This window comes from Strongylocentrotus purpuratus, unplaced genomic scaffold (assembly GCF_000002235.5).
Source record: "Strongylocentrotus purpuratus isolate Spur 01 unplaced genomic scaffold, Spur_5.0 spur5_scaffold_6, whole genome shotgun sequence".
Lineage (NCBI taxonomy): Eukaryota > Metazoa > Echinodermata > Echinoidea > Camarodonta > Strongylocentrotidae > Strongylocentrotus > Strongylocentrotus purpuratus.
The window spans coordinates 13,040,529-13,058,567 of record NW_022145612.1 but is presented as its reverse complement, the minus strand read 5'-3'; the positions used below and the strand labels follow the sequence as shown (position 1 = coordinate 13,058,567).

At 37.5% G+C, this 18,039-nt stretch overlaps 1 protein-coding gene across 2 annotated transcripts in view; it reads right to left on the bottom strand.

Moving 5' to 3' along the window:
- The window catches only part of LOC753040 (serine protease inhibitor dipetalogastin), a 33,804-nt gene extending 16,275 nt beyond the window's left edge, over nucleotides 1–17,529 (bottom strand). For both annotated transcript variants that reach the window (XM_001181022.4, XM_011669933.2), the window contains exons 1-2: nucleotides 17,214–17,529; nucleotides 4,687–4,926 (exon numbers count right to left, since the gene is read on the bottom strand). In XM_001181022.4, the coding sequence (XP_001181022.2) occupies nucleotides 4,687–4,926; nucleotides 17,214–17,289 (316 nt within the window). In that variant the 5' untranslated portion in view covers nucleotides 17,290–17,529. The remainder of the gene's footprint in view (nucleotides 1–4,686; nucleotides 4,927–17,213) is intronic.
- Between the last annotated feature and the right edge of the window lie 510 nt (nucleotides 17,530–18,039).

Here is an 18,039-nt window from a genome sequence, read left to right as displayed (position 1 = left end):
TATTCAAATACATGGCGGGCAGATGAGCACATTCTTCTTACGCACGTGATCTACGTTAAAGGAAGATTAGGGCGTGGATCACACACCCCAGTGGTAACTTTACACCTGTATGTACATCATCGGGTAAAATACACCTCCAGAATACCCTCTTTGGGGGGGGGGGGGGATTATCAGTATAATGCCATAATGGACATTGGTTTAGCAAGTTGATACCTAACTACATGTACTTCAGAAAGGAAATTAATTGAATGTCTAATGTATCTGTGGTAAAATAGGTTGACCAAAAAAATCGGAATTTTTTAGCAGAATTAGTATCATTATTGTATGTGTTCAGACAGAACATTGGCTCTACTGTATGTCGACGAAGTAAAGTTAACATGGATTTTGTTGAGAGCACAATACCCATCGAAGTCCTTTTCATTTTTCCTTTCCTTTTCGGTTATGAGAATCAGATTCTTTTGGAAACATTGTCGTTTCAAAGGTTTACGACTAAGTTAAAGAAATTAAAGGGGATCTTTACAGTGCTCTCTGAATATATAAGACTACGACTGTAAAATACTTTCAGAATCTTATATACATCAAAAACTATGTCATTCCCGCTTGATCTTTACCCGTTCTCTCTACGTATATTCTCAATGACCGTAACTTTTTTCCTTCGTCAGAAGAGGAGTCGTGTATGTATTAATAAAAATTGAAGGATATCCCCCTTTTGATGAAATGTCCTTGACTCGGTTTCCAATCTAGGCAGTTTGTATCACTTGTAGTCCTGTATTCACCTCTGGCTCTATAAGTGACGTGATTTGGCAGCTTGAGTTAAAGTGGCATATTAGTGGTTTATTTTTGGCATAGAAAAAGTGGATTCAACAAATTGGCACTTTGAGGACTGGCCAAGATTTCAAAAGTAAACTTTCAATGAGTGTACTTTTCAGGGAAGACAAGATGGGAAACGTACAACCACTATTTATCTCATGGGCATGAATACAGAATATTAGATATAACAATTTCCATTTGAATTGCTACCATTTACGATACAATACAAATTTTCGTTTTTAATTACAATCAAGTATTTTTCATGTTGGCTTTAAATAAAGGAAGCACGAAGACTAATATTTAGTCGGTCAAAGAAACAGGCAAGCAATTATATGTAGGGTCTTGAAAAAGTCTTGTAAGTTATAATGTAAAAACATTCAAAACGAAATTTAGAAACACACATGAGAAATAATGCCTAGATCCATCCAAAACTATGGGTATTATTTTGTAGAAGCATTACTTATCCTGTAGTACTTATGAAATTGAAAATATGAAAAGCTTTGTGAAATTGATTTTATAAAACATTGTAAGGATCAATTACAAACGTAATACTAAAAATGCATTAGTAATGGCAAATTATTCATCTTAATGAATTTGGATAAAAATGGGGAAATATTTTGTATTTTACGTTGATATCTAACGAGAAATCAGTCATGTGACCGGGTAAAGCTAGACGTGGTTGTGATTAATGACTTTCAAATGGTAAACTTCCGAGTTACAAATAGCCTCTTATGAGCCAATTCCATCGCCATGAATGAGAGCGAACAACGCTTCTGTGGCCAAAAGTAACACTTAGAAATGACTTCATGTCTAGCTACCCACTGGTTTGTATACGTCACCTACCTTGTCTTTTGGCTTTATCATAAAATATTTGGCGCCGCGGTCATATTTATCACAGTATAAAGTAGAGAGTTAAATATTTTAGCGTTCCTTACATCAGTTTCTAATTATAATATGTATGGGGAAATAAGAAGGAGACAACGAGATCGCGCCGATAGATCGGACAGTGTTACAGATATCGAAAAGCGATACCGAAGAACAAGAGGGGATAGATTCCCAAGTGAAAGCTTGATAGTTTTAAAAGAAGTGTCGTAGATGAGTACTGCGTTCAGTTTTTACTATCTATTTTGGAATGACAAGACAAGAAATTTAGTATGTCTCTATGGGATACTTTTTTTCGAATCTCTTTGATCAATGTTTGCAAGTTCCCTTAGAGCATGAAATGGATGAAAGTTTTGACTGTGTCATGCGAAGGGAGTGGGTTTTCAATGTGCAGCATAGTTGACAACACTTGAACTCTCCATCGACTGACGAGATGTGCTCCATGTTCAAATCGAATTTTCCAATCAGAATGCCGTTATTTGGTTTTCAGTTGTTAGGTTCCATTTCCTCTGAATCCATTTCATATCCCAGTAACCATTTACTGGAATTCGATAGAACTGAAATCTGAATAGTCATTGTGGTGTTTGGCCGATGAGAGGAGAGGGAGCTCTGTACAGGAAGCGGTAGAGGATATGTCTCTCCGCATGTTTTCAGTAGCAGCAACGCACTTGGTGTGGGGTCAGGTGCAAATCAACGCATCACACGCAGTCCATTCTTCTCGAGTTTGATACATTGAAGATTAAGGGTATAAAGCATCAATAGACGTCATCTTCATTTCAAATCTATCCTCCGTTTCCAACAATTTTAACATGCGTCTCCGAAAAATTTAATGGCATATATCTTTGCCAGGGAGAAGGCAGGCTTAGAAACAAATGTCACCACCTTATCTTTCGATCTCATCTGGATTTACAAAGTTAACGCTTTATTTTCAGTCTAAATCGTAAGATCTATTAAAGGCGCTCAAAAAAAAATCCTTTAATTTTCAATAATACTTTTTCTATATTTCTCTATGATTCTCTGGAACGGGGAGTAACTTATAGTTCATTTATTTCTTTTGATTGTTTTGCTTTTTCTTTCTCGTTCGCCATTTTTTCCATCCCTTTAGCCAGCATAGATTATCGTTATTACACTTGTATAAGTTGAAGTAATGACATTGCGTTAGAAAAAACTATACATGCCACAGCATCATTACGGACTCGGCACAAACAAGGTAGACGAACGAATACATGCACGGATCCTAATTATCGGATGCTTTATGGATTTAGTCACATGTGTCAATATTATGATCAACGAACTTTAATATCCGCACTTCAGAAATAAGGTTTCCTCTCTCACAATGTGCATTCAATCTAGCTGCTTATTTTCTAGATCGTTTGCATGTTCTTCCCCATGATTCGTTTTAATGCGGAATTCCGGGGTTCATACCTACATAAACCCCCTTCAAACTTTCAAGAGTTACGATGATTTGGCGTGACGTTGGCTAAAGTGATGACGTCAGTCTGTACCATGTGATATGGCGAGTGAGAGTGCTAGTGACCTTTTCATTCTATCCGCCTGTGATTATGGCTGTAATGATATAACTAAGGCTCTGACTCGATGGAATGATGTAGTCATAAACAAACTTAAATCATCCCACTGTCATATCTCCTCCACATGGCAATTAACGACAAACAAACCCTTTTGTGGTGAAAGTTTACAATAGAAAGACCTGTTTGAGTTCTTTACATTTGATTTATATAGGTATTCATGAATCAATAAGTTTTATACCATTTTGTCTACTAATAAGGGAAAAGCATTCACATCGGTAGCTACTATATCGATGCTGACAGATGACTGGATTATTCACAGTAGTAAATCCTAAGTTCAGGATCTGATTTTCAGACAGATGACTCCTTCACGACCTTTGAAGCAGTCTCTTCAATCACCGAGACTGTTTCATGTTTCAAAACTTTGCTTCAAGTTCGACAATCGTTCATTATTCTGCCACCCAAAATTTCCTAACAGCTTCAGACTTTCGACAATTTGTAGAATTGGTTTGATGCCTGTTGGTAATCTAAGGAAAATGATTTCAGATCACCCATGGACTTAATACAAAGACGCACTATTTTATGTTGGCAGACACCCGCCGGGCTTTCCATTAAACTCGACTTCAAAGCCGGTTTGTGTTTGAAAGCGAAGACATCAACTTCTTCACTTACCCAGCTCAATCTCATATTGCAAAGTCAACGGCAGATTTACTTTGGTAATGGGTCGTAGGAGAATGATATACCGTACTTCTGAACCCAATGCAAACCTGAACTCAAACGTTTTTTTTTTTTTTTTTTTGCTTTCTTAAAAATACTGAAAAATGCATTGTGATCTATTAAAATAGGCGATGACTCACACATAGCCATAATATGAGAAATGTACAAAGAGTGCAACAAAGATTTCAATAGACCAGTTTACTAACATATACAAATGTATGGATGTTTCTTTCCTATGGGGACCTAGTGACGAGTTATTCCATTAACCTGTTATTACTGAATGCACTACCATACTTGGAATCCAGTCTGCATACATCATGTTTTGCTATATCGGGCAAGCTCATGCAAACATTCACGTTGTCAAGAACACCCTTTGTTTAAAAGGTATAATAATAATAATAATAATAATAATAATAATGCATACGATTTGAATATTTTGTAGTAAACCGATCTATTATGGGTTCTTATAAACCACGAGACTGCTTCACAGGGCATGTATTGATCGAGACAGCATAACCACTTTAATACACATTTATATTTGTCTATCTCATGACAGTGAATACACCTTTTAATATCCAGTAAACAATGGACACTCGTTTTGTCTGGGTCCTCAGATTAGGCTGGTAACTTTATCAGATCAAGCGTCCAGCTTATGCCATTCCGTTCTCCAAATCTTGTTTAATTTTGCAATGGTAGCAGGGCTCATAATGATCGAATCTTTGTCAAAATCATAATAACTTTGAATCCTTACCTGACGTTATTCCTTTATTTGGCGCTTTGTCCCTCCTTTTACATGATCCGTCATATATAAGGTCAATTTGTTTTCTCCTTTCACAAGCTACCTTCATCATTCTACAAATGTCTTTATAAGTCTTATTGTCTGAACCGCACACCCTCCCAAGTGGTTTTCCTCTCACATCAAAGCGACATTCTCTATATTCAGATCGACACCTTTTAGCCAGCTCTCTCCTCCATGATCGTCCTTCATCATCTAGAAAAGAAAGGAAGAGAAGAATAAAACAGTTCGGTGATATGTCGGGCATAATAATAATCAAATGATCAATATCTTATCAATACGTTTTGCATGACAGTGAAAAATCATTTCATTCGGTTATATTTCACACATATTATACTCGTAAATCAACTTTATAATCAAGCCCTCAAATTATCTAGGATGGATTAGGCATAACGCGTAGTGATTAAATTTGGTATTAGTTTCAAAGGTTGTTAAATTATCATCAATAACGAGGACCGAAGGGAAATAGGAAGGAAAAGATGACGGACATTAAAATGAAAGAGTGGGGAAGAAATTTTTTTACAATGCAATTTTATGGCGTATCATCGAAAAACCGAAAAGGATTTGTTGTTCATAACTTTCAGCTTGAAAGTGTATCTGTCTTCTTGGGAGAACACGACATATGAGAATGATTTATGGATTGGTCTCTTAGTAACGGTTCATACGGCAGATTACCACGGTCATGACCATGCGATGTTATGACTAGACTGGCTATACCTCAACATTCGATGGGAACATTTCTCACCAATCTTACCACCTGAAGCAGGCGATAAGCACGAATCGCTTTCAGCCGGAAAATCAGTTTCTGGGATAATTTACTCTTTCAGAGAAACAACGCCGGTTTGGGTTTTTCAACTTCAAGATCAAGAGGCTTAATACGGCTATGGTTGTTGTGATGAAAACAAGGACCTTTTTTGTATTGCGATCATAAGAAATAATATCGGGTCATAAACTATACTCGAATATTGCCCCGGATATAATATTATCATGGCCAATGGAACAAAGAAACTAAAAACTCAAGAGTCACGTTGTAAATAAAAATATCATGTTGATTATAAAACAAAACAAAACAAAACAAAAATCACTTTTTTAAAGCGGCTTCCGAAACTTCTGATTTCTCACGAACAAGGATGAACGCATTCATGCAGATATCGTATTCAAAATCGTATTTCAAAATTCTTTTCATGGAATCAATATAGGCCTTGTTGTTCGGAAACGACCGCGCATCGTACAAATGTCGCCATGGAGATTACATCCCCATTTCGTAAACAATATGTTGTTTACAATCATGTGTTTAAGAAAACTCGTCTCATAACTTTAATAGCGGCAGTAAAACTTAAGGATAATGCCTCTCCTTGAAGAACAAAAAAAGAAAAAAGAAAAGATAAACAAACAACAAACAAACAAACGAAGCATGTAGGACTAAACAGACGTATGAAATTGGCAGATACCAAGGTGATATTGCTTTTTCGAACTAAAATTTCTTGGTTAAAAATATTTAGCAATGAGGTGTCAGATTCCAACGTTTAATGTGGTATGGGAGTAAGAGAGAGAGAGAGAGAGAGAGAGAGAGAGAGAACGTGCCGTCCTTCCGCTAGGCCGATCAGGTAGTAGGTGTTCTTAGATACCATGACCTACACTTGTTTGCACATAATTTTTTTAATACAATTTATTGAAATCCAAATCATTTATCGGCCAAAAACTTTGAACATTTTTATCTTTTGAAATGATAAATTGAAACAAGGTCATCTCGCCAAGGTGACTAGTTTACTGAAAATTAAATCTATCAACGGTGAGGTGCATGGCACGGTATAACCCCCAAACCAAGCACATACAGGCGGCCTGTCTGATTGTAGATGTCATAAATGGTGTGCCTCGGGGGAATTGGATTTGAAGGATGAAAACTGGCATCTGATTAAAAAAAAATGAATTTACTATTATCTTTTCAAGCAAGAGTTGCCCATCTAGAAAAGGGGGGCCACGCATGTTGATTTACCTTTTGATCTCATTTGCGAGAGAGGGCATCATAATTTCATATTTTGTTTGTGTTCCTCACCCTTCGTTAGACGTTGTAGAGGCGTATCCAGCATAGCTTACTTTGTGCCGCCCCCCCCCCCCCAATTCGGGAGGCCCAGAAAACGGAAAACAAATTGTATACACACGGGGCTATCGAGGGACATTCCAACCCCTAGCTCCCCATCCAGGTATCGGAAGAAATCCGCCCCGTCCTCCATTTATCAACTTCTCGATACACAACCGAAATGTAATATAATATTATTGGCAAGTGCTGCTGAAAGAATGATTGTACAAATAATCCTCTTGTGTGCTGACTCAACGCAAACATTTGCAAAAGAAATTGATAATAAATAATCAAAACGTAACACGTTCGCATAGCATAAATTGGAAATGTTATCATACAGTTTTGCCGAGTGACACCGAGGCAACGTTAAGAACCCTTAAGGGCCTTCATATTTATGCCTGGCATGATATATAGCAAAGGCTTCATGACAAAAAATACTGAAACAGTTCAGTGAAGTGACAGCTACTAAATTCATGTTTTGTCTGCTGTCGCCGTATGATTTTGTGAGATAACATGAAATATGGCAAGTAACCGACTACACCTACCTCGTCACCCAGCACGTATATCCTTATACTGGTGTTCAGGTACCTGGGTTCGGAACTAAAACATGTAACACAAGATGCAGCTCTGTCTAGATTCGTTTCAGATGTACAAAGGAGGATCATACGAGAGGGGGATGGAGTGAAACTGAATCAGTCCAGTTCAAGACAATCCAGCAAAATGAATATTAACCTTAAAAATAACATTTTTTAGAACATAGCAGTATTTTATTTACAATTTAGTATTAAATACATCGAGGAAACAAAGAAATAGAATATACACCGTATATGCTGAGATTTATAACGATAAATAACATTAAACGCATTTGAATATCGATGTAAATAACTATGCAAAAATCAACGATGTTCATCTTCACGTCAATAAACTACATAAATATTCCGCTTTTTTTGTATTTTTTTGTTTTGTTCTTGTAATCACGTCGTTCCAATATACTTCGTTTACAGTTCAACACTTTGCCTTGCCTAAGCACAATCTATTTCGTTGCATGATGACGTTTTGTCTGCAACCTTGCGCCCTTCGGTTAACCTGGGAGATGCATTGATTACCATCAACATCTCCTCTGCTCTGACAGGTATTGCAAGTGACTTGCAAAATCTAGGTGAGGGGGAAAGAAGGGATTGTGATGAAACATACCCCCAAAACTTAATTTTCCAGGTGTTAAACCCATCATAACTATCTTATTAAGTGATTTATGTGGTGGATAAATGACTCTAAATATGTGGTATAATGAGAAAGAAAAACATTGACGGCGAAGAGTGATGACGGGAATAACCACTATCACATCGGTAGAGTCTGAGTGGGCGTAACAGCACGGATCGTTAGAGAAATGATGTTGATTGTAACCATGGTAATGGCAATGGCGGCAGTGGCAATGTGGCTTATTCCCTTCTTTTTTTTATGCCTGGTGTAAAATGTGATCAACAGACACACATACATAACAAACCACTTTTTATGAGCTATACAGTCATACATGGTGCAAATATATTATGGTGCAAATTACGTTTATTTAATGCACATTTTACATCAGGCACTCATTAAGGAAATGATATCTGGAGCTCCATACTCCGACATCGTGCAAGTATAATGATTCTGTATTGTACATGTATTTGTATTCAAACGATAAAAGGGAATAGGATTATGTATCCATTAAGACAATATTGTTCGTATTCCTTCTCGACATGGTTACGATAATGGCCACGATCATGTGTGATTTCCTCTTTTTATTTTCATTCCGTATGTCTGTGCGTAACCTCATAGTGTTTCTTTATTCCAGCTCTCGTGAAAATCTAGGACTGTATTGTTTACATTTCATATAGAAACTGAAATAGAGTTTGTGGCCTTGCATTTTCCATTTTGCACATATCATTGATTTAGAGAAAAGTGACTAACAGGCTAATTCATGTCTTCCTCCGGACGCACAAAGTTTCAATTTCTGAAACATTATCCCATGGTCAATCTTGACTAAACAATCGAGAGCTTTAATACAAATCACCACCTCTCAGACGATGATGCCCGCCATGTTGTTGAACTTGCCTTCTTCGGTTGCTATGGGATACGAGGTTACCCTCGAAACAAGAACCTATGTATCTCATCGGACGTTGCCAAGTCAATGGGTCATGAAAACACAGGCTTCCCTTTTTTTAGGAATCGGTTGTGAAGAGGAAAACATACAGAAGTGAGGAAAAATCTTGAAGGAATCATACTTCATTCAGATGTCACAATTGGAGCTTGTAATATTATTAAAATTATTTTCCTGGGGCGAGCTGCACCCTCCTCTATGTGAAAGAGGTGCTCGCCCACGCTCAACAACCTCGCGTTCATTGTCGGGTCGTAGACCAGACCAGGAGAATGTGTGGAGGAGGATTTCGGAGTGGGATAAAAGAAAAACAATATTGATGATATTTGTTTTCTTTCTCTTGAAAGGCGACCACCTTCGTCTTTAAAAATCTAAGAAAATATTTCGCGACCAAAATGACACAAGTAGGAGTGATATGCCAAGTACAAACGTAAACTAGGTCAGTAGGAGTATAAAAGACGGCTTCCTTCCCGCCCCCTCTTAGCTTATTTCTTTGATTGAGGACGTTGATCCGACCAGATTCCAATGTTTAGACGTGGACTTGCAATCCAAGCAAGTTTCCACGGCGCCTGGAGCGTCATACGGGGAAGTATTTACTTTGCTCTCTATAAAACCACCCCATGATTAAGTACTTGACAATTTTAAGATGGATAATGGATGAGGCATTAGCAATGAAAGAGTCCCTTGTGTAGTCTAGCGAGTTAATGTCTGAAACCACAGGCGGACAACATACAGTAAATAAGCATTGCAAAGTGATTATTTAAACCCCGTATCTATGGTAACAATACTTTGGGTGATTTCTTTCTCTGACGAACACAAATATTGTTTTTGTTATGTATTGCAATGGCAATAAATGGAATCGGATAAAAATGGAGGCAACATGTTTCATTGTTGAAACTAATGGGCCATATTGATGACAATGGTCTAGATATGATCTCTGTAAAGTAAAGTTTAAACTATTAAGGAAATTCGAAACCGCTTTGAACAGAGCCACATATAAAATTTAAGCCTATATACGTGTACCAGACGTTAGGACTTTATTGTTTTCACGAAGTGACGGTAGTGAGGAAAATCGGCACGCAAAGTGAATGCAATTTTTTTTCACTACCGTCACTTCGTGAAAACAGCGACGAATATGTATATCAACTTCGCTGTTATATCTTACTGTGACAATACAGTCATTAAGAAATACGATTTAACAACATGTTTCTTTAATTGATCTGTACACAAATATGAACGATTTGTCCTGAGCCATCAGGCGTTATTTTTTTTTTATAACTTATAACGCAGGTCGTATTCATTCCGTCCTAACGGATAGTCCTATACGTTGTAGGTAAAAAAATTTGATTACTGAAATCATGAATCATCACCAATGACCAACTCCAATTATCATCTATGCCAGCTTTGGACTAATTGGGATCAGACACGAAGGGCTTCCCCAATGAAACTATAATGAGGTCAATGAACTGGCTAGTGACCAGAAGCTTGAAAGCCAACAGAAGGATCTATTCATACAAGGAGTGTGTAGAGCAATGGCGCCTCTGTGGTGGACATCGTGAGTGAGTGGATAACTGGTCTGGAAGTCCTCAAAGAAGTGGCAGAACGATTGTGACGTTTTAGTTCTTGAACTTGGTTTGACATTATAGCTACAATTGCCATGATTGTATAGCAATCACACAATGTAAAGATATAATGCCCAAACTCCAAAGATAAGGTGTTTTTAAAAGATTTTGATCTTGCCTTTGTATGCTATCGTGAGAAAGCATAAAAGGGGTAATATTCAAGTAGAAAGTTGGCTCGATAAAGCATCTCAATAAAGTTGTAAATCGATATATTACATTTGAATGGAGGGGGGGGGTGGCAAAGAACATTTCCTTTCAACAAAGATGGATGCTTCGGATAGTGCGTCACCCCCCCCCCCCCCGACCCCACTATCCTGAAGATGAATCGATGCAGCGTACTTTCCGGAGTGGTGGAATCATTTACTCAACTCAAGAAACTAAAGTTGCTTGTGAGATATTTTACATTTCTGCATATTACACTTCTGTAACTAATTATGTGCCTGAGCTTCATAGCGAAAACTAAAGACAAAAAATGTTACTATGACGTCAGTGCTTGGTTGGGTGCATATTAAACCTCTCTTATACTGGTAAAAATAACGAGATGGTGAACTCTTTAAATACAAAGATTAAAGACAAACACCCCCAGTCCACCTGTCACAAATACCTCATTCTAAAAAGAAAATTGATTTAAAAGGTAGCAGTACAGCTGTCACAGCAATCATATTTTAATGGTGCCAGAATGATCACAGATATATATATATATATATATATATATATATATATATATATATTTATACACTTCTTACCAAGAGATAACGTACTGTAACGAAACTAGTATTCGCCGATTCCATCTGTCGTCACTTGTCTGACATTTACAAGCAGTGTATTATCGTACTGTTATCATCCCCATGGGGAAGGTTTCTTATTTAAAGCTGATGAAGTCAGTGTAGACATATCTTCGGAATAAACAATCCTTACAAAACTAATCAAATTGATTAAAATGTCTAGCAGAGCATTTGTAGTAAAATATACAAATAAAAGCCGCACCAGAAAAGAGTCTTTATTGAAATTTGAACCAGATACCGGATTTGTTTTGTTTACATTTTTGATGACATTGCTGCAGCGTCGATCGCCAATATCTAGTTATTGATCACGATTAATTACTTACATGGAGGTCATAGAGTGGTGACAGGCCGGAATTATCTAGGCGTGTATAGAGGTCATCTATTCACAGTGTAATGAGGCACATCATAAAAGATGACTCAACGTACCTGTTGTGTCCCGTCGACCTCAGAGAGCTTTTTACCCGCACCCCTATCCGCGGCAATGATGCAAAGAAAACCTTTTCCTTCATTTTTTTTTCAATTCAATTTCAATTGAAATATTTATTCAACCAATATAAAAAAAATTACATTGCGTATGCAGTTTAATTGTAATTTACTCTTCTTCCTCTCCCTCCCATAATCTCTCCGATGATCTTCATGTCGGCCTTTCTTTATTTAACTCTCTTAAAATCAGCTTCTTTACTAGGCCTACACGTAGGCTGTAATAATAATGTACACCTTATTTCCCCCCTACTCCTCTTTAGAAACCATTTAGCAATCACCATCAATAATCTAAAGCTATCCTTACACACTTCAAAATGATCTGCTGCGTTTGAAAAAAAAAAGCATGAATGCAATTAAATCATTACACTTTGGAGGTAACTCATCTTTGCTTCTTTTTATTGAAAAACACTTTCAAAACACGTGGACAGTTTCCTGTATATCATTTAAAGAAAGATATTTTCCCTTTGAAATACATGTACTGTATGTACTCAGTTCCATGGTAGTCAATAGCATCAAAGTGGGAGGTATCTTCGTTTGATGTCGAGTTGGTATTTTACTTTCCTGTGATTCAGATCTTTTCACTTTCTACCTCCTCTTTATAAATTACAAGATGGAAAATACAGTTCATTTGGAGATCAATTCCACTGTGCCCCCACACCTTTTCCCTGGCTTAAATATGAGGCAACTTGCGATCGCTGTGTCACTGCGAAATTCTACAGGAAAAAAAAAAAAAAAGATCTACACTATAATCATAGCATGTAGGCCTTCATACCATATCTGCCTTTCAACTGCATGTATTTTAAATCGCAGACTCATGTAACTTATCTTGTGCAGTGATACGACTGTTTTCACTACTCAAGCGGGTACCCCTAACATGAGACGTCGGGTGAGTAATGTAAAGAAGACTGAAACCATGGATCGTGTTGCATGCTGACAAACGTAGCACCTCAAACAAAGAATAATCCAGGGACATGGGTTTTTACGATTTCGTTGGAATGTGGACCGAAAAATATATGAATACATATTCATCGCCTGACATTGTACAGAAAAGTAGGCCTACATGTTGATTTACAAGACGACAAATAAATAACACACTGTCTAGTTACCCTTGGTCATGGTCATATGTTAGCTTTAGAAAACTTTGCCAAACATTACAAACTTTGCAAAACTGGCCCGATGATACTCTCGGCATACATGGGGGAATGATCTAAATTTATCACCGCCTACGATAAGTCTGATGCTTCAAACATGAAATCTATCATTCTGGCCTATATTATTTTGTCAAAAGCGATGCTATCAAACATTGATACATGACTTGTGTTTCTAATAAGGGCATGATAGACCTGAAATGTGATATCATTTGATTTTCGGTATCCATGGTGCATCTATCAAGATTACTATCAGATGTGATGCTATTTTCTCTGTCATAGATGACTTGCAGTATACTGCATGGTATCAATTTGGCGGATAACTAATCTCTTTCCTATATATACACAACAATTTTTTTCCTTCATTTTTCTTCTTTTTTGAGGGGGGAGGGGGTTATACAGTTTGAAATTGCAAATATATTATATATGATTTTCCAACCCCCTCGGAAATTAAAATAGAAAAATATCTTAGGGTTAAAAGGAAGAATTCTGGAAATGAGATCAGTTTAAGTATTGTTCATTTAATTTGAACCATCACTTTTAATTCTCTCGTTTACATACAAGTCATGTTAACTAGGTAACTACTCCAGCTCTTCTGTGTTGTCTCCCCTTCCTCTCTCTCTCTCTCTCTCTCTCTCTAGCTCTCTGTGTCTCTCTCGGTCTTTGTTTAGTCCCTGTTGATATCGTGTTGCACACCTCTTCCAAGAATTGACGATTTATCTATTGATAGAAGATATAGCACCATCACTAATGGTAGCATTAAATTTGGACATTGCACATTGTCCGATGTATAAAAATAGATTGAACAGCGTCAGACGGAACCAACAAAACACCCTCCTGCACAACATCATACCTCCAACGCCCACTAACAAACGTCTGCCGTCCGAGAAGGAGAAGAAAGGCCAGAAGTGTGTTTCTTACAAAGACCAAGAACAACGTCACGGCCAATCGCCCACCTAACAACCCCATGAGGATCATTGCTTCCATCATATGGGAACAAGGTGGGGCCACCAAACAGGTGCTTAACCAAACGAGGCCTACGACCGACCGGGCCGAGTCACCTATAAAAACCCCGATGGCGCCTAAATTTACAACCCAACCTGCCCACGGTCAGGTGTGCCCATAAATAGTAGCCGGGGGCTCCACATCCTAACCCACTCCTCTACATGAAAATGAAAAGGATAAAATATCAAAAGTATATTTGACGTCTACGACCTTCTTTTTTTCGAGATATAAATAAGAGAAATTAAACCGCAAATATTGACAAAGTAAGCTCTATTTCCACCTTTAATTGGTTAGAATGTTTAGAAGAAGAAACAAGAACTTTTTGCATGTTATTGTACATGATGACTTGTGTATCAGACACGATTGCGTTACAATTTATACGCCCCATTATATAAGAAAATACTGCCTAATATTCGTTGATTTGTATATTTTAAACGTTTTGAATCTAGGCAACGTCAAAGTAACATCCTGTCGTCTGGCAATGTTCAACCTTCAACAAATTAGTTTAGTCTATTGTCCTCAAATGTCATTAACAAACTATGGTCTCCGAGCATCCCACTATGATTGAACTCATTAGTGCTTTTATCTGCTTATCAGGAGTTACAATTACATTACTTAGGCCTATCATAATGTACGATGAAAGATACATGCGTTAAACAGAGCCGAGATTATTTGCATATGAAAAAGATTATATCCTGGATTTGTCATCAGAATAATCATGAGTTGGTTTTAAATGTGTTCGTTTATCAAATAGTGAAATATGGAATATTACAAATGATAAAGGTGGTAATCGACAATTGTATCATCTCATTCAACTTGATATTTCGACGACAGATCTTTTGCAAGCCATTGTTTCCATTTCCCGTCAGAAAAGATTGAGCTATTGACATTCATGCAAAACCACGGCTTCTCTCCACTTGGGAATATGAACAATGTCTGATGTATCAAAGCCTGCCATTATTCAACCCAAAAACATAAGTAGTGCTAATATATTGTGTTACGGCTATCATGTCAAAAGAAGGGTTTTCAAATAGAACATGACATGGTAGAATCTGCTCAGGTCTAGGCAGAATTCTTTGGAGGATTTGGAGAAGAGAGGCACGAATACCTTTAAAAAAAAAAACTTTTTTTTTAAACTCTGCCTTTGTATTCTACAAAAAGATTTAGAGGAAGCTGAAGTATGAGTGGGCTTCTGTTGATAAATATATATCTAAATATAGTATCTCTGTGCATAAAAACAAACATATTTTATTGGACATTATTTCATACTCTCATATATTTTATATATTATACAAACCCTCTCTGTCCAGACAAACCTTATTTTGTATACATAATTTTCCTTTTAAAAAAGAGAGTGAACCGAACAATGTTATCAAAAAAGTATTTCAACAACAGAAAAACATTTCATATAAAATAAATTAAAACATAATGTCATGTTTAAGAAGGTCAAATATTCACGATGGTTAGGATTTATTCATCGATAATACTTGGGTTACTATATAGTAGAAGTATTTAGAAGAAAACAAATCGTTTGTATGCTCTACCAAATGTTAGGTCTTGTTTCATGGTCTATAAAGTGTTGTTGATTGATACAGCATCGGTTATACAGAGGAGGACATAGACATTTAAAGTTTAATACCCTCTCAAATTTGGAGAATTAACAGTGAGCTGTGTCGCCTTACAGTTGTAGAATTATGATAGAACCAAGCAGGCTTTAGAAGAGGCCCTAGATCTATAGATGATTAATCCGTTACGCGGAATGCTTGCACCTAATACTATATCCAATTTCTTAATCCATGAACGTCTACAACCTGACAGTTGGCTTCCAACCCCCTATCTCCTAGTGAGTGAATCTCACGTGGAACATCCCACGATATAATCTTAACTGGTTTACAGCCAGCCACTGCTCCTTCTAATGACTTCCTACCTTCGAAAGCATCAAGGAAGATGAATATTACGTCATTATGAGGGTGTAGAAGATTACAGGTGATGATAGCAGAGTCAATCACCCAGACGACCCGTAAAGCAGTTGTCTACTTCAAAGATTACATGGATGCCATAGGCTTGGGGTCTTCTCCGACGAAGAACGGAAGCACGTCAAATGGTGATAATCGTGGGTAATTTTTATCATTACAAAATTAATTTCCTTCGACGTTTATGCTAAATTTTAAGATGTTTTTCTGCCTATAGCATTCGTATTTCCCACTTCTGGCAACTATGGTCCCTCAATACCAACATGCTCAAGCTTGCGTGATGTGTTTTACACGTACACCTACAGTAGTATCAAGCTGTGAGTTGTCACTGCATATATGAAAACAAGGTTCTGACACTACATTATGATCCCAAGTCATATGATATAATTAAACTTGCTTTAATTAATGCCGCGGCACTTTTCACCCCTCAACCAGCTATGACAGTTCCTAAATCAGAAGGCAGCAAAAATAAAATATGGTGACGAAAGTTATTTTAGTCTGACAATATGAGATTTGTTGGCTAAAAAGAGAGTGTTGGGAAACGTGCCAGGTTTGAATAGTGATATGTCAAAAGGAAGGGGTTTGGGATCGTAGGTGCGTGACCCCATAATACATTTGGATGCGTTGATCCTGACAACGCGCGACCTCAAAATTTATCGTAAGCTCCAAAAAACACCATCTCGATGTCGCATCCGACTTGACCGCCTTTTCCTCGAAATTGAATGTTATCCTAGATTTAATATAATAACTATAATACATGAGATGAGAACATTATTCATCAGAATCATTGTGGTGTATGGAACCGACAAAAAGGAGTGTGAGATGGCGGCAGGAGGGGTGATGGACGATGAAAAGAACTGTTGACATTCAAACCCGGAGTTTGTAGCGTACCGAAGCACCTGGGAACTAGCTACCGCTTCATGCAGTTTCATACAACACGTCGGTTGCGCTATCGATGAAGAAGCATGGGCTTATTTGCCATTATGATAAGCGTGATAATCATGATTTTTTTTTTAAGCATTAAAAGCATAAGAATTCATAATAGATATGAGACATGGTGCAAATATCTATCAAGTACAAGTACAACTTACATGTACAAGCACGAAATCTATTCACCTCAAACAATAATGACATTTTCCTCCAATCAACCGCTTTGCCGTATACGACAGTGTTTGAGCCTGAGGTTCGTGACAAAATAGCAGAACATTATTCAAGAATATTAAAAAGTATCAAACACATTAAAACTTACCGTTATCTCTATTATTCCACGCTGATGTCACTGCACACACAAATAGTACACATACACAAGTCTCGGTCAAATGCATGGTGAGTTTATAAATGTCAATTTAGTGAATTGATGTATAAAAAAATCCAGAAAGTTTTTCAGATTAAAGGTGAACAAAAGTCATCCACTATTGGAGAAAATATGATGATGGCAAAAAAGTACTGTTGACAAAAAAAGAGGTGATGCATCGCAAAACTTGTATTTCTTATTAACTACGGATTAAAAAAACAGGCATTCGGATGCATAATAGAGACTTGCGCTGCTCAGAATAAAGAGGAACGGCGGGAATGGCATCTGCTCCTATCGGGTACCTTGCAAGCGAATGCAAGCCCAGCTCAGTAGCACGGCTCAACGGCCGTATCCAGTATGACGTCATAGGGGGATGCCCGTCATACCCGTGACACACACAGTTGGGCCAAATGCATGGTTATTGGCGCGTTGTCAGACTCGGTTGAGTTCCTTCTGTAGATAAAGATACATTCATAAATTGTGTGAGATCACTTTGTCATAGAAGAGAGGGAATAAATCAAAAAGTAGCAATTGCCAGTCAAAGGAGTTCATATCAGCAGCAAACTGTTTCCATGTACCTAACAGTAACATGCTGTATCAGTCACGATTTCTAAGGGGGGTACATGGATGGAGATGGGGTGGGGTAAGCTTAGCGCTTTTCTGCAAGGGTGGGGGCTCAAGCAACCGTGCTTATACTGACCGATTAAACAAAAAATACTTGAACTCTTAGGGCATTACAGAGCCTAATACAGTTCTACCACCCATCATATTGACTCATTTT